At 41.5% G+C, this 25,227-nt stretch overlaps 3 protein-coding genes and 1 non-coding gene across 11 annotated transcripts; 3 read left to right on the top strand and 1 right to left on the bottom strand.

Moving 5' to 3' along the window:
• Positions 1-782: 782 nt before the first annotated feature.
• Positions 783-2,484, top strand: LOC4344185 (uncharacterized). Its single transcript, XM_015791738.3, has 4 exons — positions 783-955; positions 1,839-1,878; positions 1,965-2,065; positions 2,152-2,484. The coding sequence occupies exons 1-4, from the start codon at positions 881-883 to the stop codon at positions 2,236-2,238; spliced, it is 303 nt and encodes a 100-aa protein (XP_015647224.1). The 5' UTR covers positions 783-880; the 3' UTR covers positions 2,239-2,484.
• A 1,740-nt stretch (positions 2,485-4,224) lies between these two features.
• Positions 4,225-10,130, top strand: LOC4344184 (E3 ubiquitin-protein ligase AIRP2). Of its 8 annotated transcripts, none has more exons than XR_001547697.3 (8): positions 4,225-4,432; positions 6,195-6,345; positions 6,430-6,496; positions 6,585-6,819; positions 8,591-8,753; positions 8,846-8,939; positions 9,113-9,239; positions 9,705-10,130. XR_001547697.3 is itself a non-coding variant. In XM_066312198.1 (7 exons), the coding sequence occupies exons 1-7, from the start codon at positions 4,368-4,370 to the stop codon at positions 9,147-9,149; spliced, it is 804 nt and encodes a 267-aa protein (XP_066168295.1). In that variant the 5' UTR covers positions 4,225-4,367; the 3' UTR covers positions 9,150-9,606. The 8 variants fall into 8 exon arrangements, 4 of the variants coding, with proteins under 4 accessions (XP_066168295.1, XP_015647223.1, XP_015647222.1 ...); XR_001547698.3 differs by having other exon boundaries at positions 9,674-10,130; XR_010742420.1 differs by having other exon boundaries at positions 9,092-9,239.
• A 2,821-nt stretch (positions 10,131-12,951) lies between these two features.
• On the top strand, positions 12,952-22,463 carry LOC4344183 (DDT domain-containing protein PTM). The gene is made up of 10 exons (XM_015791315.3): positions 12,952-14,168; positions 14,258-14,869; positions 15,732-16,722; positions 16,809-17,091; positions 17,180-17,304; positions 17,381-17,844; positions 18,913-18,941; positions 19,101-19,715; positions 20,048-21,564; positions 22,132-22,463. The coding sequence occupies exons 1-9, from the start codon at positions 13,204-13,206 to the stop codon at positions 21,052-21,054; spliced, it is 5,091 nt and encodes a 1,696-aa protein (XP_015646801.1). The 5' UTR covers positions 12,952-13,203; the 3' UTR covers positions 21,055-21,564; positions 22,132-22,463.
• A 1,536-nt stretch (positions 22,464-23,999) lies between these two features.
• LOC112939758 (U2 spliceosomal RNA) lies at positions 24,000-24,196 on the bottom strand. The gene has a single exon (XR_003243628.1). It is a non-coding gene; the product is annotated as a U2 spliceosomal RNA (small nuclear RNA).
• Between the last annotated feature and the right edge of the window lie 1,031 nt (positions 24,197-25,227).

The raw sequence follows: 25,227 nt of genomic DNA, 5'->3' as shown, positions 1-25,227 counted from the left end.
CGTTGCATCCACGAGGGTGGCGGCGTTTGGATGAGGCTTCGCCCGTCTCTCTTCGCCAAATCTGGAAGTGTTGACAAAGATGAGAAGGTCTACACTGTGGTGATGTAGTCGAGGTAGGTTTGTCACTGTCAGACTCGGGTGCTGAGGCGATAGACACGTTGCTAAAGCTCCGATGCCAACTCACACGCACTAGCTGTCTGACTCAGCGAGAAACTCGCAGCGACCCAAACTATGGGGCTTGTAGCATGGGAGGAATCACAACGATAAGACATGACTCTAGATGAAACTAGGTGATATGTCTCTTGCTGTGAAATTTACGGATGAATAAGTGCTAGTAAAACATTATAGAAATGATGATTTAAAATGTTGTGAAAATTATGGAGGAAGATGATTCGACGTAATTGTATGTTGAACTTTACAATATTATATTTTAGATGACGTGTTATGTTTGTATGATATTTAAAATGCTCTAGAATAGTAATTGTTAGGTGGAGCTCCGACGAACGTCGATGGAGAAAATGCACCTATGAAAAAAAAAACCTCGTCCACACGCAAAGAGACACACAATAAAACTGCTTTTGATAACTGAGGGAACTGTGTATAACTGGTTCCGGGGTTGAGTGATGGTAATTAAACCGAGGGAGACCAAAATAAACTTTTCACCTTTATTTTATGGACTTTTTTTTTATGCTACACCGCCTGAAGGCCTCACAGACTCACAGTTTTACCGGGCCGTATCCGAGCCCATCGTTTAGCTTCGATTCGACCATTCCCCAAATCCCAATTAACTGAAAAAAAAAAAAGAAAAAGAAAAAAGTCTCCTCCCAGTAGTGAGTCCAAGGAGAGGGTATTCGAGGGGTTCAGTCGACCGGCGGCGAGCATGGCGGCGGCGGCGGCGGCGGCGGGTCTGGAGGAGGCCCTCAGGCCCTTCCACGATAGGGCCTCCGATGCCGAGGTTCGCGCTCTCGTATCCTTGAGTTCCTGACCGTCGTCTATCCGCGCTTCGTTTCGCTGTGGTCAGAGTTGTTATTAGGTTATTAAGTTGTTAAATTCGTTCGTTGTTGCTAAGAGCGGAAGTAAATGGAACTAGTAAGAATTTTTACTTTTCCAGAAACTAGAACATAGATGGTCAGTTCGTATGGTGGGCTTGATTTGGAGCAAAGTCAAATCGGTTGAGCGATGAACTAGTAGCTAGTGCTAGCATATTTTAGATTCCCTTTGCTCTTATATTATCCTTTTATGACTTGGTGGTGTTACCTGATTTCAGTGGATAATCCATATGATCACCAATTGAAAGTTTTGGCATGAAAGAACCTGAGGAAACTTCGAAAAAACGTACAATTTTTGCGTTATCTAGAGTATGGTGGTAATGATGTTTTAGGGCGAGGTCTGCGTGATATGTACTACATAAAGACAAGTTCTCACCTCCGGTCTGCTTTAATAGAGACAACCTAATTCCATATGTTAATAAATTCTAATGTATGCCTCAGACTTACAAATCGCGATCCTTTTCAGTATAGGACTAGCTTTCCCCCATGCCACGGCAAGTGCCTAAATTAGATTGAGAATTTGGCTTGTTGCTGTATTACCTAATACCTACCAACGTCTACTGGATAACTCAGTGGTTTTAGACTGATAGTTGTCCTGGGAGGTATGCCGCATGGCTATGTTTCTTTATTGTCAGTCAGCATGAATTGATGTGTTTGACCAGCCACGCATCGAAAGCAATGGCATTCTCATCTGGCTTGGTTGCTGTGGTTACACGAATGCGAAATAGGTACAGGTGGTCTTCTCAATGTTTTGTTCCCATATCTTACGCTGTTTCTTTCATCTTGTAGACACGTTTAGCAAAGCTGGAAGCCTTGCTGCTGAACAAAGGTAAGTTAAATATGGGTGTAGCATTTCACAGGTGCTTGTTGGTAAGAGAAATGCCTCATTGTTCGTTTACATGGTTGATTTATCAGATGGCCTGACGAGTGGTTCAGAGACAAATTCATCAGCCGTGAAAGATCTTCAGTCAAAGCTTGATGCAGTTAACACAGAATGTCTTGCTGAAAAGGAAAAGGTATTCATCTAGCTTGAAAATGTCACCAATTGTCACCATCATACAGCTGTTTGATATATAACCATATCTATGAACGATCTCTGTAGAACAAGAAGCTAATCATAGAGAACGAGAAGCTCCAGTACCGTATCACCCATCTCATCCGCGCATTGAAAGAGGCAGATTCAAGATAGAGAGCCCTACCAAGCTGGACCTAAAGCTAAATTTGTTTAAATTGAAGCACTGTGTATGATCTTGTGGTTTTGTGGACTGCGTGTTCTTAGCACCATCCATGAATTTAGCCAAAACTATTCTAGCGATCTTGATGGGTATGGTTAAAGCAAGGTATTGATTTCGAATTTTTGAAACATAATTAAACTGCTTGTATTTGACTATTACACAAAATTGGGTGCGACTCCCTGTCATCTCCCATTTCGCAAGATGATTTCAGTGCTGAAAAGTGAAAAAAAATTGCTGCAATTCAACTCAATGTACAGTTGATATGACATGAAATCTTTTGGAGAACTCAAGAGTAATGTGATTAAGCAAAGATATTTTGATCTTTTTTGATGAAGGTGGGTGTGTGATTGCTCCGACAACTTTCATGCCAGAAGACAAAAAAGGTCATCACTTTACTTGTAACTCACATTGCCTCTCACATTCATGCACCATTGCATCCTTTTTTTCACCAAGGAAAAATATCCTCCTACCACTTGTTCAGACTAAAAGCATCCTCCAATCATGCCATCCATTTGCATTAGTGGTTGATACTGCTAATTTTACTGTTCTCAATGCTCCTCAATTTCCCAAACTACTCATGTAACCATAACCATCCACTCGATCCCTGGGAAACCAGCATTAGCCTCGTGACAAGGGAAACATAGAACTAATGAACACAATCCCATCCGCGTGCAAGCAGGTTAATCACACAAAATGGCACCAAATTCGACAGCGAAAGGAGCTGGGTAAGGGGAGCCTCACTCGTTTCCTTGTTAGTTTATCATCCACGGTTTAAAAACCTTTTTTTTTAAGAAACACTGCAAACACAGACACTCAAAAATGCTCACACATTCACCTTTATGAACACATATATACATCCTAAACCTGTAAAACTGTGAACACCTTCAAAAAAAAAATTGGACCAACGTATCTTGAGATTGACTAAATCATCACGGACGTCTCGCTATTGACGGGTAACGCCTACCACTGAAGGGATAATTAGGTTTAAATGCAAGCATCCATGTCAAATTTAAAACTTAAACCCGGGTTAAAAGTTTTTTCTCACATAGTCTATTTATCAGCATCGGCTTGAAAATTGTTAATAAGTCAGTTTTGAAAGTTTGCACCACAATCATCTTAGCTTGTCATCCAAAGTCAAATTTTAAAATGTGAAACTCAATTTTAGAGTTTAATTTGTATTTTTTTCCATGGCAGTCACTTTCCCAGTTCCGGTTTTTGAATTGCTGCTATTAACGCAGTTATGAAAGTTTGCACCATAATCATCTTGGATTTTAGAACTTGCAGCCTCGTATTTTTATTTATGCTTATGCTTATCAACTAAAATTTAAATTTTTCAACCTTAAATTTAGAGTTGATTTTGAGGGTTTTTTCATCGTAGCTTATTTTTTAGCTTTGCTTCTAAACCGTTAAGAACACACATATAAAAGTTTTATTTATAAATTATTTTTTATTTATAAATATACTGTTTCGATTTTTTTTCTTCAATATGACAAACGTTTTTTTTTGAGAGGACAATATGACAAACATTGAGGCTGTTGGTAAACACTGGAATTTCCCCTGTGATTACATACGTGTGCTCGTAATGTTTCTTATCACGGACTGTTGAATCGGATGGGGAGAGAAAAGTTTAGAAGAAAAACAAAAAAAACGGACATGGGGTTAGCTAGCGAGCTCATCGCACCTTCCAGAAGCGAACGTGGCAACCTTCCCTGGGCCCCACCCCTCCCCTCCCACCGGGCCATGTCTCATCGCCACCCTACCCACACTCACTGACGTCCGGCCCCACGCGGCTGTCCCCACCGCCCCCGCCGTCACCGACGCGTGGGCCCGGGGTGGCTGTCCCCACATGTCATCGACTCCGTAGTACGGCCTCCCTCCCGTGCACGCAAGGCACCCATCCCCCGCTTTAAATTGCCTCGCCCCACTGACCGCCGCCGCTTGAGCTGACCTGACCCCGAGCCGAGCCGTACACCACCGGAGGAGGAGGAGGAAGCCGGCGAGGTGACGCTGCGAGATCGGGAGGTAGGGTTCGGGGGGAGGTTTTGGGTTTGGTGGATGGTCACGGCGGCGGCGGAGTTCGTCGATGGGCAGGTCGTTCAGGGACTCGCTGAAGGTGCTCGAGGCCGACATCCAGCACGCCAACTCGCTGTGAGTTCAGCTCGCCCGTTTCATCTTCCTCTTCCTCCTCCTGCTTGTGTTCTTCCTGTGTCCAGTGCTGAGGGTAGAGGCTGCTGCTCCTGCTGTGAGATAGTATTGATGTGTGCTTTCTGAAATTCGTTGAGCTTGTTGTGTGTTGATTTGGGGGCTGGCTTGGATGGGGGTACATTAGGATTACTCTATGGGGACGTTGCTGGCGGCGCAAATGTGATCTCACTGGTGGTGATGTTTGATGTTCACTGCTCAGTATGGTCAGTCTAGTTGGAGACTGTTTAGAAGGTATCAAGCTGACATTTTCTTAGTCACCTCGATTTGTGGTTAGACATTTTAATAGGCATATATGTTAGGACTTGCGATACCTTGGATGTGTTCCCTGTTTATATTGCTTCAGTAGTACTGAAAGTTTCTGCTGGTAATGGCCTTTCATGGCTGCAGTGACACCTGTCACCAGATATACTGCTTAAGTGGCCAAAGCTATCTCCTTTGGCCTTGCAGGTCTGTTTGTACTACTTTGGTTTTGTCATCATGAGGTTTTCTTTTTTGTTGTTGTCGGTGTGCTATGCAGTTGTGCTGCTGGTTCATCACAATTCGCTATCATCGTGTGTTCTGAAAGCCGTATTTGGAAATTGTTGTCCACAACATGCGCTACACACTAAGAGCTAATATCATTTGGCCCAACTAACTACTGATCATGAATTTTATTATGTTGCTGTTACATCTTTTGGTTGGAGCTGTGTAAAAAAAATATGGCTCTCATGTTACTATGTTGGCCATGGTAATTTAGTATTTCACTTGACCCCTATAGAGTTGTTGCTTACTGTCCTATGTGGAGATAAAGAAGCAATATATTAATGTATTTTTTTATGAAATAACTAAGTGACAGGCAGAGAGCATATTTTACATTCCTGACAACTACTATGTTTGGTATGATAGACCTGTTTTGATGTTTTTACAATGTGTCAAGAGACTTGTTGAAACTTGAGACATTCATCAGTCTATGAACCAGGGTCCATGTTGGTTAATGATTGAGATGTCCAGTTAGTAAATGGTGATTTCTATGATCCATGTTGCTGTTACATCTTTTGGTTGGAGCTGCATATACAAAATATGACTCTATGGAGTTGTTTTCTATTCATTGTGGAGATAATGTGCATGTTTAATTTGTTTTTTTTTTCAGAAATAACCAAGTGACAGGTTGAAAACAAGTGTTTTACATTCCTGACAACTAATTTATTTGCTTTAATAGATCTATTCCAAGGTTTTTACAATGTATCACAGATGAGTTGAAATATTGAGTCTATGTACCAGGTGCCTTAATTGTTTCTGAAATTTCAACTTTCAATAAACATGTGCACGGAGTAGCCATGAGAGTACATTTATTTATTTAGTTTTCAAATTTTATATGTAGAGAATGATGACAAATGGTTTGTTGATTTGAGTACACCTATTGCAAACTGTTAGCATAGGTCTGCAACCATATTTTTAGCCATTCACGTATAACATCGACCATATTGTTAATACCCCCATACTGTGATACAAGTCCTTTTATTGAAGATTCAGAAGTCCTACCGTACCATGTATATCAAACTTGCAGAAAGTCACCTGAGTCTCATGAGACATTCAGCTCTACTCCAAACATCAAACTTTGAATAGTTATTTTTGGATAAAGCTCTACAGCCGTCTAGCTACTGAGCTGCCTAAGATCATTGTTTTACAATAGTTAGACTAAATTATTTTGTTTGTAAAAATGCAGTGCTGCTGAATTTAGAAGGGAATATGATGGCGCCTGTCTTCAGATGAGAATGTCATACTGTCCAGCTGCACACTTCTTCCTTTTTCTTGTGCAGTGGACAGATTGCAACCTTGCTGGTGCACTTGGGCTGTTGAGGATTCTCATTTATAAGGTTGAGAACAGTCCTGTTTAGCCAAGTTCCTTTCTAATGCTCTTTCTGCTTTATTAGGAGCCATGGTTAATCTTAACTATACAGGTTTATGCTGATGGGACTACCACCATGTCTGCTCATGAAAGGAAAGCAAGCATTAGGGAATTCTATGGTATAGTGCGTACTTTGGATATCCTATTGTTTTACACATATTTCTTGAACTGTTCTTTTTTTCATTAGTGTTGGGGTTTTTTCTGCAGCTGTCATATTTCCTTCTTTGATGCAACTACATGAAGGGATCAATGAAGTGGAAGACAAGAAACAAAAGGCAATCTGTATAGAAAGATATAGAAGACGAGATGAAGATCAGAAAATGGTGATTTCAGAGATTGATGATAACATCGAGGAGGAATGTGGCATATGTATGGAGATAAATGGCAAAGTAGTTCTTCCAACTTGTAGCCATGCTATGTGCATTAAATGCTACCGTGACTGGTACACATCTTCACTCTTCTCTCTGTGGCGTTTATATTGTATAAGGGGGTTCAGTTCAGAAAATATCTTTTATGTTTCTCTAGCTGTATAGCAATAGCACTTCTGCATGATGAAAATTACATGTTGGATCTTCAGTTTAATTAATTAAAACAATGAGACTGTTGCTAACCATCATGGTGTGCCAGTAATATTTCGATTCCTTCAATTTATTAGAATCAAATGAAAGAATTACCCTGTTCCTATGTGCTTACTAATAAAAAATTGGACCCTTTTGTGCTTCCTTGAACTCTCTGCGGCTTGCGATTTAAATCATTAATTCTGTTGAGCCTGGACAAGTGAAAGACTTATTCAAAGAAAGCTCAAGAGTTTGATGTCCCATGCCTTTCTGATGGAGAACCTACCACTGCTTCTTCTAATCCTGAAACAGGGCTTGGCCTGTTGACTTAGTCATTGAAGGTCCTCCAACCTTACCCCACCCACGGATGATATTCTAAAAGATAGAGGGTCACAGATGATTAAAAAATAGATACAAAGACATTTAAAGTAAAGGGGTGTATATATTATTCATATCCTCTATCTACGGAAAAAATAAACAGAGTTCGTTTTTGGGTTCCCTGAAGGCTGAAGGTCCCAGTGGATTGGTCTTAGCTTGCTAGCTACTGTACTACTAGTTCATGTTCTGGAAACTTGCTGGTGGTAGTTGTTAATTGGAGCCTTTGAGGCTATGTGGTTAACAATCTCTAATGGAATGGAGCAACCTCATTTCAGTTCTTATTAAATGGCTGGTTGCTTTCAGTGACATATTTATCTTTCAGGTTTATTAATTTCTGGTTCAAATGTTCAAAATTTTGGATCTTTGATACAGGAAGTAAAGAATAGTGATTGAAATGGTGGAGGTGTGACTTAATCCAGAAAATTGGCCCTCCTAATTTTCCCTAATTTATAAAATCTACACTGTTTAATGCACATAATGCCTTGAGACATTCAGAAATGAATCTTGTCAACTTGGATAATAACGCGTTAATGTTACCTCAATTGAGAAGGCAATACTGGTGTGGGTAAAGCTCAGCATAGCCAAACTGTTAGCCATGCCAGAACTATTAGCCAATTGCTGCCGGTTGTATGTTGGCATATTAAGTGATTCAAAGTCTCAGATCTGCTTTCATGGGGTACCCTGGCACATAGCTATCAGTTATTCAGTCTATTCTTTTTGGTAATAATTTTGTGGAGAACATTTTTACTCTTTGACTATTCTGCATTAGCAGCTTGAGCATTGCTAAGTTCGAACTAGTACTAGTTGATTGTAAATCCTGGCATACTGTTATAGCGCAAAGAAGGGCTTGAGTTACTGCAGGTTACATATATTTTGATCTTAGCATGTCATTTGTATCTCTAGCATGTAGTTCTCAATAATCCTAACATGAACTATCTGCAAATATGGCACCTTTCTAACTCTTACTACCTCCGTCCCATAAAAATTGAATTTCTATGGAATTAAGAACATATTAGGAGGATAGACAAATGACTATAATAACCCTATTTAATGAACGTAGTACATGCATAAATTCCATATATAAATGTGATTAAAAGGAATGTTGAGATAATAGGTTAGAGATGGGATGGAAGGAAAGAAGATTACAAGGAAATGTAATCAGTTTAATTGGTCCCACATCAGTAGAAATACAATTTTTATGAGATAAAGGTTCAAAGGTAAAAATTCAATTTTTATGGTACGGAGGAAGTATACTTTATCATGTATTCTTCATTGCAGGAGATCAAGATCCCAGTCTTGTCCATTCTGCCGCGATAGTCTCAAGAGAGTGAACTCGGCCGACCTATGGATATATACAGATAACAGGGACATAGTGGACATAGCGACGGTCCGAAAGGAAAATCTTAGGCGGCTCTTCATGTACATAGACAAGTTGCCCACGGTCATCCCTGAAACTGTTTTTGACGTTTACGATTCCCACGTAAAATGACCTTGCACTCATGCACAAATTCTTTACTGGTGTGTTACTACTAGTGCTGTAGAAATTGTGGAGCCCTTGGTGTTCATGCTGCCCCGCTTGTAGAAGCTGTAAGCAGCTAAGCTCGCCGAGGAGGCTCGCTATACAAAGGTATATATGTAAATTGTCTTGGCTGTATGGTGTGTACCTTTGTGAGGAGTTAGGAGAATCTGATGCCAGTCAGTCTGTAAGTAAGGAAGAACCAGCAACCATTGACTTTGTTTCTTTTAATTGTAAGCATTTCACTTTCACCCATGAAACAGTGAAGAATGCCATCCTGACAGCTTGATTGCTCCTGTACGATGCTGTTGCTCGTTGTGAATGGGGAGTTTTCAGTTCCTGGAAGAAGAATCAAGAAATGGAGGGCCACTGATTTGATCGTGCACAGAAGTGAGACAAGAGTCTGAACTGGTACAGTATCCCCAATAATAATTTCCTGATCTGCTGCACGTGCATCCTCTATCTCTGTAATGTCTTGCACGTTCTGAAAATGGAGAAACTCCACTGCATTTGGAGCTCTGCAGTTGGATACTTCTGAGCCTGTTTGGCACAACTTTACCTTTTTTGTAACTGGAGTCCAGCCAAACAGTGTAAATAGTTTCAGCCCCATCTGGAGTTAGGTGAAGCATTCTCACAAAATGAACTAGAGAGGTGGAGCTGGGTTTATGCTGCTACACAACTCAACTCTAGATTTAACCCCTGGAGCTTAATTTAAAAGTTGGAGCATGTCCTCTGTCAGGATGAAAACTCATCAAGTTTATCTTCGTTCTTGTCCAAATATTTCTGTCATTTGTACATCTCTGAATTTGTTTTTTTTTCCCTTGTCTTTTCTGATGATCTTACAGTAACCTGTCACATGTGTGTCATTTACTTCAGTGGGTTACTGGGCTCAGCTTCAGAACACTTCAGAGGGCTCCCGGAATGGTCCAGCTTCAGAGTGAAAACGCCTGTCGGAGCGCGTGACAAAGCTCAAAGCAATTTAAAGGATTCCTCATGAAGTCATGACAAAAGAGACGGCTACAACCTTTTTCGGTCACACAGAATTTCGTACCTCCATATTTTGCGAAGCTTCTTTTTTAAAATAATTTGGTAGATATGTGGTGCAAAAAATTCCCTTAATGTGGCTTATAATCCGAAGCAAAATGCACTTCAAAGATGTTTTGGAAATGGTCAGTTGCAGTACGACTGTACAAGATTGTATAAATATATTGTAGCTTTGAACTTTGATCACTCATAATACAACTGGGATGAGTCCGTTCAGGTTAGGGCGCATTCTAACAGGATGGTTTGATAAATTATCAATTGAGGAAAATTGCTCGTATGGATGAATTAAATTCTATAATTCTAACGAATAGGTTAGAGAAAAGTTGTTTTGTAAATACTTTTGCAGGAAATTTTTAAATAAACTGTACCTTTTGAAATATGGCACGAACAATCCATGCCTGTATTAGCTAGTAGCTTGATCATCATCTTCGAGGCAGCCTCTACCTCGTTAAGAAAGGGAGTATCCTAACGGAAGTTCAAAACATATGTTCCCTCCAAGACTGAACTAAACGCCGTGTTCACTCTGTAGTCTATACCTATACTGTTTTTGAACCTGCAACGGCTATTATGCTTCATGGAGCAAACAACCCTACCCGGGAAGTACGACGTTTTGCTCTCCCGACAGAAGTAATCAAGCAGTCCGTACCCAGGCTTTGCGTATAATTATAAACTTGGACATACCAATATTTAGATTCATGGCCAGTAATTTTTTAAAACGGTGTATATATCAAGCAAAAGAAATGTGTTGTCATACTACAGACTTAGATGTATAAGATTATTGTTGGAATATGTGTCGAATAAGTTGCAAGATGACTTTTGAGTTAATCGTGGTAAATGAATACCGCTAGTATCAAGATTTATAACCTGGGTCATCTCTATAAATACGGAGATAGACATGATGTAACCATGTTGACGACATATGTGTTATAGACTCAACATGGATGGGTGGTGTTTTTGCCATGGACCTTATGGCGCCTGGCGTGCCAGGTCAGTTGAAGTGGAGAGTCTATAATCAGAGTCTCAAGATGTAAGGTGTGGCTCCATTAGATGATACGCGTACCGCTCTTTTTGCTGTGCATGCCTTGTAGACCAAATAAGTGTGTAACTCAAGGCCAGTTTGATTAACACATACTCCTATGGAGCCAAACTCTACATAAATAAGTTTTTCGAAATAACACGAAGGGGCATTTAATTTCCACATAAATGTTGATCTCACAAAGTCAGTCGGGGCTTTGGAAGCTATTATCGAACAGAACAATAAATTTTCAAATATAGATGTAGGTAATCACGTAGATATTTTTTTTCTTATCATATATGATAAATGTGCCATCATCTTCTAATGCATTCTAAGGGTAGCGTGATGTTTAATAGGCTTGGCCTACTACATTTGCAAAGAAAATCATCTTTGTAGTGGGTGAAAAAGTTATTAACAGAATGAGTGATACCTTAGGGCCGACGATTTTGTGTTAAGATTCGTGTGACTACTCAACAAATGGGGCGACATTTTGGCCCGATGATTTTATCTTGAGATTCGTGCAACTAACCAAACCCTACTATATAAGCCCTCCCCCTCCTCGCTCCATCTTCTTCCCCATACCCCCCCCCCCCCCCGCCGCCGTATGCATCTCCTTCCTAGATAGCCATCTCCCTACATGAATCGAAGCCTACCACCCCGATCTTGCACCATTTGCCTAGTGGAGGGCCACCTTCCACATCGATCTGTCGTCGGTGTTGCCATCGCCACCATGGCACCATCTTGCCCTTCGATGATTTATTTGTCCTCGACTTTTCAAAACCGTGATGTCGTGTGTTGGCAATGTTGCCTTTTGATGATCTTTGCAAGCGATGGGTTCTTGGTTGCCTTGTTGCGCCGTTGTTGGCCACCATCCATCATTGGGTAGTGCTACTTGTCAAGATACTAAGTTTACATGTAGATCTTGGAGAAATCAAAGGAAAATCCTTCTAATCTATTGGGGAAAACAGGTATGTGTTCCATAACGAATCGTTTCCTTTATGCACTTCGAATTATTATTATTTCAGTCAGGTGGAAACATTATCAACAAAAACAAGTAGATTTGTTAGATCTATTAGTATATCTACATTTGGATGTATATATATGTACATGTGTCCCTGACTTATTTTTAAGTGCTGGAATCTGATGCATTTGAAGGGATGGGATGGGGATGTTCCATCGTTGATGATAGACATGGAAGGATTAGACGGAATCGTTGATATCCATTGGTGTTTTTGCAGGTGCCGCTTGGATCCACTGTCTTCAACCATTAAGCATTGGTCGAACTTGTCAACGATCAAAGTCTTAGGTGTGTAGATCTTGGAGAAGACAAAAAGGTTAAAGACTCGACATACATGATTTGTGTGGAATTTCAGGTGTGTTCTAGGCAAATCCTTTTCCATGGTTAAACACTTTGAAATTTCAATTATTATGTGAAACTAGGGCAACATTCTCAACAAAAATCATCAAGCTAGCTATCAGTATAAACAATAGATGACCAGAATGTAGTCTCATATCTATTTTATTTTGCTATTTATGTAAACATGTACCTCCAACGATCATCATTCCTTCCTATACAAACACGAGTGGTTTCATAGAACTTCAAGCAAGTTAAACATAAACCCCTCACACCGAAAAAAAATCAACCAACAAGTTCATCTCTATAAAAAGCAATCTTTTAAAACAGTCCTATTCTACCATCCAATTAAACACCTACTTAAAAAAAACCTAATGACATTCCACATTAGCCATGCATCATTTCAGCCCAAACCAAAAAGTGGACCAATGCTACACCAGACACCCCAAAGAAAAACCCACAGTCACTCACAAAGCGAAGCAAAGGAAGGAAACATCATTCTACTGTTCCATCTTTTTTTTTTTTGCACCTCTCTATTCCATTCCATTTCAAATCAAACCTTCGAACCAATTCTATCCCCCCTTGGAGCCAATTTTTCCTTTTCCCTCCTCCGTCTCGGCTCGTCGTAGGCGTCGCCTCTCGCCCTCGCACACCACGCGCCCGAAACGCCCATCCCACGAGGAGGAGACGCCTCACGCCTCCTTCTCCTCACCCACAATATAACCACGCCTCCATCTTCTCCTCTTCCCCTTCTCCTCCTCCTCATCGCCATCGCCGCGGACCAAATTCCCAACCCTCGAAGCGGCCAAACCCCGCCTCCCCCGCCGCCGGGGACCTCCGATCCGGGCCCTGATCCGCCGCCGCCACCCCGATCTGCCGTCTACGCGCCTTCCCCTGCCCGCAAACCCTAGGAATTCGGGCCTTCCCGGGGCGGCGGCGGCCGTGGGCCGTCGTTCGTGGCTATGGAGGGGTTGGTGGGGAGGGCGGTGAGGAAGGAGTTCCCGGGGTTCGGGGTGTTCGACGGGGTGGTGGAGTCGTACGACGCCGAGGCGGGGTACTTCCGGGTGATGTACGAGGACGGGGACTCCGAGGAGGTGGAGCTTGGGGAGGTGGTGGGGTTGCTGGTTGGTGGGTCGCCGGTTGGGGTGGAGATGGCGCATCCGCTGCCGTTGACGCCCGGGCGGCGCCCGAAGAAGCGGCGGCGCGGGGATGAGGAGGGGGGCGTTGGCGTGGGCGCGGTGGTGGCGATGGAGGTGGATTCCGTGGTTCTGGCTGTCCCCGCCGGTGGCGCGGAGCCCGCGTCGCCGGTGGTGGTGGTGGAGGGGAGTAGTAGGGATGAGGTGGATGGGGACGTGGTGTCGGAGATGGCGGAGAAGAGGCGGAGGGTGGTGAGTCCAGGGCCTGAGTCGTCCGGGAAGCCGCTTCGGCGGAGCGCGCGGCAGGCGAAGGCGGCCGCGCGGGTGGCCGAAATGGAGGCCGCCGCCGCTGTGGCGGCCGCCGCTGAGGCTGAAGCAGCTGCTGCCGCGATGGCCGAGGCCGAGGCAGAGGCTGCTGTTACGCCACCGCAGTCTGGGAGTAAGCGTAAGCGTGCAAGCGGGGCTGGCAGGTATCGGTCTGTCGCGAAGGATTTGGAGAAGGCTGCGGTGGAGAGGCTGCCTCCGAAGCCGGAGCTTCCACCCTCGTCGCAGAGTTTGGATTTGGAAGGTCTCCCTGCTCTCGACGTCTTTCAAGTGTACTCCTGCTTGAGGTCTTTTAGTAGGCAGCTGTTCCTGAGCCCGTTCCTGCTGGAGACATTTGTGGCTGCACTGCGGTGTATATATGTGAACCCTTTGATTGACTGGGTTCATTTTTCTCTCCTGCGAGCGATGAAGAGTCACTTGGAAGATCTCGCCAATGAAGGAGACCCTCCGGCAATGCATTGCATTAGGTAAAAGTCCTTGAATCCTTGTTTTGTTGTTGTAAGATAGGCTTATAAAAATAGAACTATGTTTTAATTATCAAATGTTGAATGTGTAGGAATCTTAACTGGGAGCTTTTGGACCTAGCAACTTGGCCAATCTATCTTGCTGAGTACCTATTGACTCGTGGTTCAGAACTGAGGTATGGTATGAAGCTTACAGACCTAAAGCTGTTGAATACAGAGTACTATACTCAGCCGGCAATGGTGAAGTTAGAGTTACTGCGCGCACTCTGTGACGATGTTCTGGAAATTGAGGCTATACGTTCTGAAGTTGTTTCAAGGATGTCTGAGTTGGATGGGAATGATGAGCTTTGTAAAAGCACTCGTACAAGAAGAAAAAGGAGGGCTTCTGCTGTCAAGAACCTACTGAATTCTTCTCGGGCTCCTGAAGATTCCAGTGACACTGAAGATGGTAACAGCGATGAGTGTTATCTTTGTGGCATGGATGGTAATTTGTTATGTTGTGATGGCTGTCCTGCTGCATTTCACTCTAAATGTGTGGGGGTAGTGGAAGATTTATTGCCTGAAGGTAATTGGTTTTGCCCGGAGTGTTTGATACAGAAGAATGATGGATTCAAAAATATGGTAAAGCCTGGAAGAGGAGCTGAGGTTCTGGGAATGGATCCACATGACCGACTATACTTTGGCACCTGTGGCTATATTTTGGTGTAAGTCAATATATTTTGTGGTATGCGCAAATTTGGGTCTTTTGGCTATGTAGTGAATGGGAATAATCCTCTGCCATATTGTCTATTGGTTATTAGTAGCTTGCGTGATTCCAAACCTCAGTATAATGCAAAAATTAAATTCACAATTTTACTGTTCTGATCATTGAGTTGCCTTAGGATTTAAGAAAAATGATGTAGCACTTTCTCCTGTCTATGTACTGCACCAAGGACGTGGTGCCACCTGTCCATAGAACAACACGTAAGCTTCAGTCAAGATTTGTATGTGTGTACTAGCTACGTGTGTCATACGAGTCTAGATATACGCAATGGACCTATATACCTAGAAATGCATTTAATTTCATCATGCAATGCAGCTCGTGAAATATTTCTTATTTTCTAAGCTAGAGGTTTTGGAAGAGTAAATTTACCAACTTAGCTTATCCTGTTAAAACTAAAACCTATATATACTTTCTCATTTTATAACATTCTACTGTGTTTTGTTTGGTTATAACAACCGGAAGATGATGTTATAAGTGACTAGTCGAAATATTTTTCAAACTGTATTGCTTTTTAATGACTATCTGCCAATTGTTACACTTATTAAATATCCCAATGCAGTATTTATGCCATTTTTTCATTTATGCATTCAGGTGCATGCTTGTTCATGAGTATTTCCTCACGGCAAAATCTAGTTCTTATTCCTTGCAATTCATATGTTATATTTATATACATATTTATATTTATATATATTGCAGTGCAGTACGAGATGTTTACCTTGGGAAATTGAACCTCTCTGTATGTACTATAGTATAATTGTTACGTTTTGCTACATCAAAAGCATAACATCATTTTGAATTTGCAGGGTTGAGTCAACTGCTGAGGATTCTCTGGACTCGACATGTCATTACTATGGCATTTTTGATCACCATTCGCTTTTCAATGTGCTAAGAACATGCCATCCCTCGTACAGTTCAATCACTAACATGATATCTTTGTTTTGGGGCACTGCAATTGATTCTTTTGATTCCAATGGTCGATGTGAAAATAACAAGGAATTCAGTATCTTTGATGCCAAGATAGACTGTAGTCATTTATTGCCATCGAAGCAACACACAGAACATGAGCAGCTTAAGTCAGATAAGAATGGCTCCTGTGAACAATTGGCCTGTGGGAAAGCTCATGCCTCGGATCCAGATCGGCTGGATCATGACACCTCTCACCACAAGTTCTCCTTGAGATCTGCGGTTATTTCTGAAAATGGAAATGCAACTAGTGCCAAGACTCAGCAAGATGTTTGTTCTTATGCTAATGGATTGCCTGCTGAGAATAAGATAGACCAATCACCTCACAAAAAGATAAGTGATTGTTATATCCATTCGAACCCTGCTATGTACGTAAACTACTACAGTTTTGGTCAAATAGCAGCATCAGCTGCTGAAGAGTTGAAGGACAAGCTATCGGAAAACAAAGAAGGAAAGAAAGTTGGTCAGGATGCAGCTTCATTCCAGCTAAAAACAATATGTAAGAAATATGCCAATATTTTTGCTCTGACAGATCAAAAGTTGTCTGTAGAGCTGCGAAAGGAAAAATGTGGTTGGTGTAATTCCTGCCAAATCAGTGGCGGTGTTGATTGCATTTTCAGAGTCACCGATGGCAAATGCATGGAGGGTCTTCAGTCAGAAAAGAATATGAACAGCCATATTATTCTTGCCATACATATCATCTTGTCAATTGAAGAACGGCTAAATGGTCTACTGATTGGTCCATGGAAAAATCCCCAATTTAGCAGTTATTGGCGTAAGGCAGTTCTGAAGGCTTCAGATGTGTCATCATTGAAGCAACCTCTCCTTATGGTATAGCTTTTTAAATGCATTGTTCTTACTAAAATGCTTTTTATCCTGTGTGTACTTACTTCATGATATCTGCTAATACTATGCAGTTGGAGTCCAGTGTGCGACGTGTTGCCTTCTCAGTGGAATGGCAAAAACCAGCAGACTCTGTTGAAGTTGTTGGGTCTGCAGCTCATGTCTTGGTTCGTACATCTAATAAATCCTCGAGACATGGAAGCACTAGAAAGCCAGGGAGAAAGCCATTTATTGTTGAACTCAAAGTTGACTCTCGTGATGTTGGTGTTTACTGGCGAAGGGGTGGGAGATTGTCTCGTCAAGTGTTTCACTGGAAGAGGTTGCCAAAGTCCTTGACATATAAAGCTGTTCGGCAAGGTTACATTTTCAATCTTCTCAGTTTCCAGATGTGCTTTACTTACCATTGTATTTTTGTACTAAGCCTTTGTGGTCTTGTATGTATCAGCGGGGCGAATTAAAATCCCAACCATATTATATAGTGATGGTTCACAGTTTGCCAGGAGGTCCAAATACATAGCTTGGCAAGCTGCTGTGGAAATGGCAGAAAATGTGGCCCAGTTTATTTTGCAGGTAATATATTCTTACTATTTTGGAAAGCAGTCAGTAAAATGTGGTCACTGAATTGTGCTCCTTCATGCACCTTCAGATCAAAGAGCTTGAATTCAATATCAGGTGGACTGAGATATTGAGCACTCTCCCTGCTAGCCTTGCAACAAAGGAAACCCAGAAAATAGCACGTCTTTTCAAGAAAGTTATAGTTCGCAGAAAGCGTGTAGATGGAACAAATGTGGAATATTTACTTGATTTTGGGAAGAGGGAGAATATTCCTCCAGTTATTGCTAAACATGGAAAAAAACTTGACGAACCCTCTAATGAGAGGAACAGATACTGGTTAAGTGAAGGACATCTCCCTCTGAGTCTTTTGAAGGCATATGAAGCTAAAGCATTAACTCGCTTACTGAAAAAGAAAGATATTGATCACCTTCCAAAGAAGATGATTGACTTGAAACCCCCAAAGCCAAAAAAATCAGGATTTGATGATCTCCTAGAAAAAGCAAAAAAGCAAGTCCTTGGGCTTTGTGGCCATTGTGACAAAGAAGTAAAGATCAGGTATGTTGAAACCATTCATTTATCTTTCACTCACATTTTTAGTTCATTGTATTTCCTCAACAAGAATATTCTTGCTCAATTAATTATCAGTATTGGACTAGCAAAAGCTTATGTAACACACCAGTCCCTCCTTGAACTTGATAGGCTTATAGTAGCTGTGTGTTTGTGAACATTTGCATTACCTTTTTGTGACAGTCTTCTCTACTTCCTCCGCTTCACAATGTAAGACTTTCTAGCATTGCCCACATTTATATAGATGATAATGAATCTATATATATATATAACAATATCTAGATTCATTAGCATCTATATGAATGTGGGCAATACTAGAAATGGAGGGAGTACTTGCTATTGTGAAAAAATAATTGAATAATGTGCTTTAGACTAGTCTTTTTTATCTGCTGTCAGAATGTGATAGGTCAGTTCCATGGTTAAGTCAATGTGTTTTTGGCGAGCATGGACTTTAGAACCTTTTGTCATATTTGGATAGTGATTACAGGGCATATATGCGTATGACTTTCCGATAATCAAGTACTATGACTGTTTTCTTCTCCTATCTTCTTCCTTGTGTCTTAGAAATCTTAACAAGGTTCTAGATATTCATATGGGATGCTAATTTGCTTATTAAGCCCTTACATTTAGTTAACTTGTGGCTTCTGATGCAGCTATTTAGCTAATAGTGTTCTGTAACAATGATTGTCAGAAGATGAAACTTGTGTGATTGGACTGTGCTAGTTTAGATACAAGTACATTTTCTGTACCTAGATTTTTTTCTTCCTTTCAGAATTCCCATTTTATGGCACACTCCAAGTTGCCAGTTTAACTGATGGTGCCATTTCTGTACAAATCACAGTTAATATTGTTAATCTGGTTAATGTTTTGATATAGCCATCCAAGGTTTTGTAGGAATTGGATTTCAACATTTTGCTCCTGAAATTATTAGATAGGCCACCGTACTTTATCAATCATGTATCACTTCTGCATGTTCTCATTTTCACAAATATTTTGTATTTCTCTAGCATGATAGATTATTCTTGCAAGTTATTTGACTTTTTTTTTTTTGAACAGTGATGCTGTGAACTGCCAATATTGTGAAGGTATGTATTAGACATTGTTTTCTTCTTTGCATTTGCATCATGTAGCCTGCCTTGTATTTGCTATGTATCGCATTTCTTATAATCATCAAATTTTTCCTTGGTACTTTGGCATGGATGCTTATGTTTGGTACTTACCTAATATTCTTATCTTCTATGCAGCACTTTTCCATAAAAAGCACTTCAAGGTTCCTAGAGGTGCTACTGATGCTTATTATGTTTGCAACAAGTGCCTATCTGAGAAGGTCTTGAATGTGAAGTCTCCACAGAAAAAGGTTGTATCAAAGAAGAACTCTCTGAAAAAGAAGACAAAGAAGCAATCACTTAAGATTGTAACAAGAAGTAAACAGATTGTTGCCAAATCCAAGAAGAAGATGGGCAAGAATAAGGGCAAGCGTGGCCGACCTAGGAAGTACCCGCTGAATGAGTCAAAGAATAAATTGCCAGAGTTGCGTGTGAAAGAACCAGCCAATGTGCCCAAGAATGAGCCAGCTAAACGTATATCAAAAAGATTATATTCAAAGTACATGAAAGGCAATTCAAATATATCTGAGCGTTCAGCAAAGAGGAGGAGGACTGCTTCTCATTATTCATACTGGTTAGATGGCCTTCGGTGGACACAAAACCCAAATGATGATCGGGCAATATCTTTTAGGACAGAAAGAGTTGTCTTTCCCTGCGAAGATGCTGATCTGTCTGAAGTTTTTCCAGTGTGCCGTCTATGCCAGAAATGCTACAGTGGAGAATCTATTTATATTGCCTGTGAAGATTGTGGAGGTAATTTTTTAAACCTGCATTCTCTGTATAGAATGACTATATTTGGCCCTAAGAGATGGGGACAGTATGAATCTGAAATTTGCTTGGACCTCTTGAAACAAATTAACAGATTTTACTATCCTTTTCCTGTGGATTATGTGCTTTCTACTTATTACTTTTAGGTCTTGGACATACTGAGGAGCATCATTTACTTATCACTTCTTTATGTAACCATATTTTATCATTTTTGAATTTTTTGATGGTTGTGCAGTGACTTGTGTTGCTTTTCCTGCCACTGCAAACTTTTGTATTTCACAAATTGTTGTTCTAATTAGAATTGTTTATTCTTGTAGATTGGTTCCATGGAGACATCTATTCTATTACTCTTGAGAATGTTAATAATCTCATAGGTTTCAAGTGCCATAGATGCCGTTTGAAAGATGTACCTGTTTGTCCGTATGTACAAACAGATAATATCCTTATGGCTCAATCTGATAAGGATGACGTCACAAGCAGATCTATAGAGGACAAGGAAGACAGGAGCCCAACAGATCTGGTTGCCCATGACAGTCTGGAAGGGTCTCATGGTCATATCATTGAGAAAGAGGTTAATGATCATAGTTTTGAAAAGGAAGTTGGTGATCATATTTGTTTGCAAGCGCAGGAAGATCATAATGAAAAGGAGCTCGACAGTCATAGCACTGAGAAAGAGCTCGGTGATCATAACAAGACGGAAGAGTTTGATGGCAATATGAAAGTGCTATTTAATCTTAACAGTACAAAGGAGCTTGATAGTACTAGCACTGAGAAAGAGCTTGGTGATCATAACAAGATAGAAGAGTTTGATGTCAATATGGAAATGTTCTTCAATCTTAACAATACGAAGGAGCTTGATAGTACTGGAGAAAGCATATGTGCTGGTGGAGAAGCACACTGTCTGCATGAGCTCAACAACCATGAAATTCTTAAGGAGTGTCATAGTCTTGACAATAACCTGGGTGAACTCGATAATCAAGACTGCCAAAAAGAGTGTCATAATCAAAATAGTCTAAAAGAGCTTGAAAATCATCGAAGTTCACAAGAGCTTGATAGTCATAAAAGTCCAGAAGAGCTTGATAATATTATAAGTCCAAAAGAGCTTGACTGTACTGAAAATAATGAACACTCTGCTGCAGTGACGCAGTCGGATGGTTTTCTTGATGACCCCTTCAACATTAGGATATCTGACAAAGGACTGATCATAGCATCAGAAAATGGTAAGATAAAGGAATCTATTCCTTTGCAAACCAAGAATAAACCTGAGGAGAATCCTGTTCCTGCTGATCATGACATTGATCTTCAGGTGGTGGTGACTTTATAGGGTATGGTGGACATTGAAAAGAAAACTTATATATCTGGCATGTTCTGTCTGCTACCCAACTTTTTGCTGCTGCTCTCGTACAAGTTCTGCTGACTAGTGGTGCGGGTTGCCAGTCTGCCTCACAACATATATTACTTGTGCTATAGGATGATATATCAGTCGTGCAACCCAATAATAATCTACAAAAGGGAGAAGGCTACTTTTGTGGATTATTCAATTTTTTGTGGTTTTCTTTTTGGAATTATGCTGATCTGACAAGTGAAGCGTTCAAATTATTGAGAATGACATGCAATAAGCATATATCTGGTACAACTTTTACCATGGTCAAGTTATAACATTCTCGGTAGGGCTGACAGAGAGAAACATTTGGGGTGCAAATACCTTGCCATGCTCCACTCTTCTGGTCATAATTTGGATTTCATCTGTACTTTGCTGAGATTCTTGTGTCAATTGAGATATCTTACAATTGAGCCAGCTGGTTTTCCATTGCAGTGCACTAACATTTCTAAGGTGAGTTGCTATTTCTGCTTGATGAATCCCCTATTCCTTCGTGATGAGTACTGCACATATTTATTTATTTTCTACTGTGTGATCATATATGGTAAAAACTACATGATACCAGTTCCCATTTCTGTTTTTGATGTCGTACAGTTTCACGTTTAAGCTCGTTATGTTAGCTGTCGTTTTCTCAACAGGCCAAAATTAATTAAATAATTTTGCTAGAAGTCCTTCATACTAGAGTCACATAAATAGGTTTTGTTACAGTCAACTTCTTAAGGTATTCTAGGAGAGTAGTACTAGTGCAGTTACGAGGTAAAACATGTGGAACCTCCGTGATATTGCTTGCCATCTTCTTTTACAACCAAAAAAATAAACTAGCTTTTAGCATTGGAAACATGATACTCTGCCAATTTGTACTTTTTATTTACCCTTTTTCATGTTCAATAGTAGTTGCATATCATGTCAAATCGGCAAGGCAAAACTCCATGCATGGTTTTCACTTGTGCAAAAGTTGACTTTCTGTTCAGTTGGCATCCAGCTGTGTTGTCTAAGCATGTTCATTCACCTCATTGGCAGGAAGTAGATGATGGATGACGAAGCAGGCGCTGTTGATGTGGAGCATTGAGGAGGCGATCCCTTTCACCATGGTTTTCCTTCGCCATTCGTAGATAGAGTACCAGATTGGGTAGGCTTACAGGCATCCCTGATGATTTATTCGTTAAGATTGCTAGTAACAGTCCGTTGCAAACATTAGTTGTATATGCTGCAAAAGGAATTCATCTTTCTTGGATTTTGTATAGGGTTCCATTAGGGTAAAAAATTATAGGAACAAAGTTTTACCAGTTGCACCAGATGTATACAATGCAGTTTACCGTACTTTACCTGGTTGTCCTTTACCTTGTACTTTACCTGGGTGTGTACTTTACCTGCTTATATCTGGTTTGCTATGTTCTATGCAAGGTAACAATATTTGCAGGTTAACAGCGGGTCACAGGGGTACATCAATGATCAGGTCTTGGTGGTGGGTGCGTCTTCTGTCTCACCACCCTCCAGTTTCCAGATCAAGAGAGAAGTTTTGGTTCTTGTACCCTAGTCTTACCATTGTTACGAGCATCATTTGCCTTGAAGTCGTCAAGCCGGTTTCTGAATATGTATACAATGGCGTTTTTCCTGTAATTTGCAGGTTCTGCTCTGGTTTGCGATGTCCTATGCAGGGTAACAATATTTGTAATTTTGTATATGCAACTTTATTTTTACAGGGTAGCAATATTTGTCCGTATTGTTGAGTGCGGCTGGAGTTAGGTTCTTCATCTTAGTTATTACTGAGCTCAGGCATGCCATTGCATCTATCTATGCGGATGGTTTTAGCTTAATTCCTACATGAACGTTCTGCCTTTTTCTATCGGGATGGAAGCTACTTGCTGCTCTTCGAAAGCATGGAAGGTTGAAGTTGTCTTCAAGCAATGAAGTTGAAATCTATTTGTTGATTATTTGGTGATGATGCCTGTTTTGAACAATTCTCGTTCAATTTGTACCGATTTGATTATGGTTTTACTGCTTATTGCATCTCTGGCCCTTGTTTTCATCGTATTGAGAGGTTGATGTGTGGTCGCTCTCTATTTTTCTCTAGCCCTCTGCTATCTCCTGCTGAATTCCATCGGTTTCGAAAACATTAACGAGCAGGCTATCCAAGACCGCCGGGTTACCACCACTGCTCGCCACCGGCGGCGGAACGCTTGCTTGCCGCGCGCATACCTAAAGCCCAGGCTAAACTATCGCCCAATTGCACCGGCACCGCCCTTCACCAGAGCACATACACCGGCCGTCGGGCGGTTGCGATTTTCGGCCGTGTCTCCATCATCAGCGCATGCGATGCCGCCGCCGTTGCCCCTTGCTGGTGCCGGTCTCCGTGTCCATTGCCACTGGACTGGACGCCTGAGAGAGATCGACCATGCAGCAACCCTACGTCGTCTTCGTCCACAGCGCCGGCGCCGCAACTCCAGTCTCCAGATTGATTTAATTACCGCAGGTGATCTCGATCCCCTATATATATATCTGACTGCAAGAACAAACAAATGACCAAGTGGGGTGCCAAGCTCTTGCGTGACAGGACAACTAGGCGTCCCTGCGGGCGGGACGGAGCTGGAGAGGGAGCAGGGGATGCGAGGATCGCCATGCTCGGGGGCTCGGGGCGCAGGGGGTGGAGAGGAAGACAAGAGCTCCTGAATCATCAAACTGCTCTATTGTTGCTGCATGCGTTTTACAGCATCAAGATGGATCTGAAGGAAAATGTAAACGCAAGGACCACTGCTAATCCAAATTAACCATTTTAACCTAGATTTTAAACAATTCTATTACAGTCCCCCCTTACAAAAGCATGCTCTTCAGAAAAAATTGTGATTAAACCAACTTCTAAAGAGTTAAAAGTTTTAAATTTGATTTGGTTGGGGTGCGCCAGGCCCGGGCAGCAGTGCAACGCCTGGGCGACGTGCGAGGGCCCCAGTGGCAAGCCACTGTGGTGGACCCTCCCCCACAAAAAATAAATTTAATATCGAAGTGGGCACATGGCCCACATATCAGATATTAAACTGATAAGAACAGATACTACACTTGATCTTAGCCAAAAGGCCGAGAAAGGTATGAGTTGAAACGGAGGCCCCCGGCCTCCTTTTATAGCTAGCGCGACCGCCTCTCCCAGCTGAACAGGCGAGGTGGTACTAAACTCTCGCACCAAATCAACCGGCAACGGCAACCTTCGCTGCTGGCTGCTGCGAGCGAATCCTTGTGATTTCCCACCGCGTGGACCTAATAACCTCCCAGAGCCCAAGTAGTAGAGCGGCCCAAGTGGCCCATGAACTCGGGTTGCTACTTGTTGTTACTCTGACGTGTGGGGTCAGATTCTTTGCAACCAGAAGCCTCGTCGGACGCCATCGCTATTCCATTCGAAGTGTTGTACTGAAACTCTTGCGTTCATCGCTGCAAAGATCACAACCTGCAAGATGATATATAGCTCATCATTCAATCTTGTTCGCAAGCCTTCGAGTGAAGTCTGAAAAGCGCAAACAAGAATGATACTCACTCACTAGAAGTTGGGAACTCTTAATAATTAGAATAAATCAGGGGAAAAAAGAGCGTGTGATTATTGAACAAGGTAATAAATCAGAACAAATGTTTCTCAACTGTTGTGATTATGATGTGGCACCACCATCAGAGTAGTCAGCTGGGAACTAATCTTTGGTGACCAAGTTTTGTACTTCTGTGTTCTTCCTAATCATCTGACTATCAGAACAAGTGATCAAGCGTTTTACTGAACTTGTGCATCTTCTCCACTGAATTCCATCGGTTTCAGAAACAGCAACTTGCAATTTTGAGCCTGAACGGCAGCTATACGACAGCATTCAGATGGAGTGGAAGTGGATCGCCGATGTTGCAAAGCTTAGGGCCCTTTTGAATCATAGGAATGAACAAACAGAGGAATAGGAAAAACATAGGATTCTGACAGGAATACAATTGTAAAACAGAGAATTGCAAAATACAGGAAAAACACAGGAATGACCATTTGATTGGACCACAGGAAAAACGCAGGAATCAGATGAGAGAGATAGACTCAGAGGAAATGTTCCAAGAGGTTAGAGCTCTTGCTAACTTTTCCCCAAATGTGCATAGGATTAC

This window comes from Oryza sativa, chromosome 7 (genome assembly GCF_034140825.1).
Source record: "Oryza sativa Japonica Group chromosome 7, ASM3414082v1".
Classification (NCBI taxonomy): Eukaryota; Viridiplantae; Streptophyta; class Magnoliopsida; order Poales; family Poaceae; genus Oryza; species Oryza sativa.
Note: the sequence above shows the minus strand (reverse complement) of the source record. Positions and strands in the feature narration are given on the sequence as shown.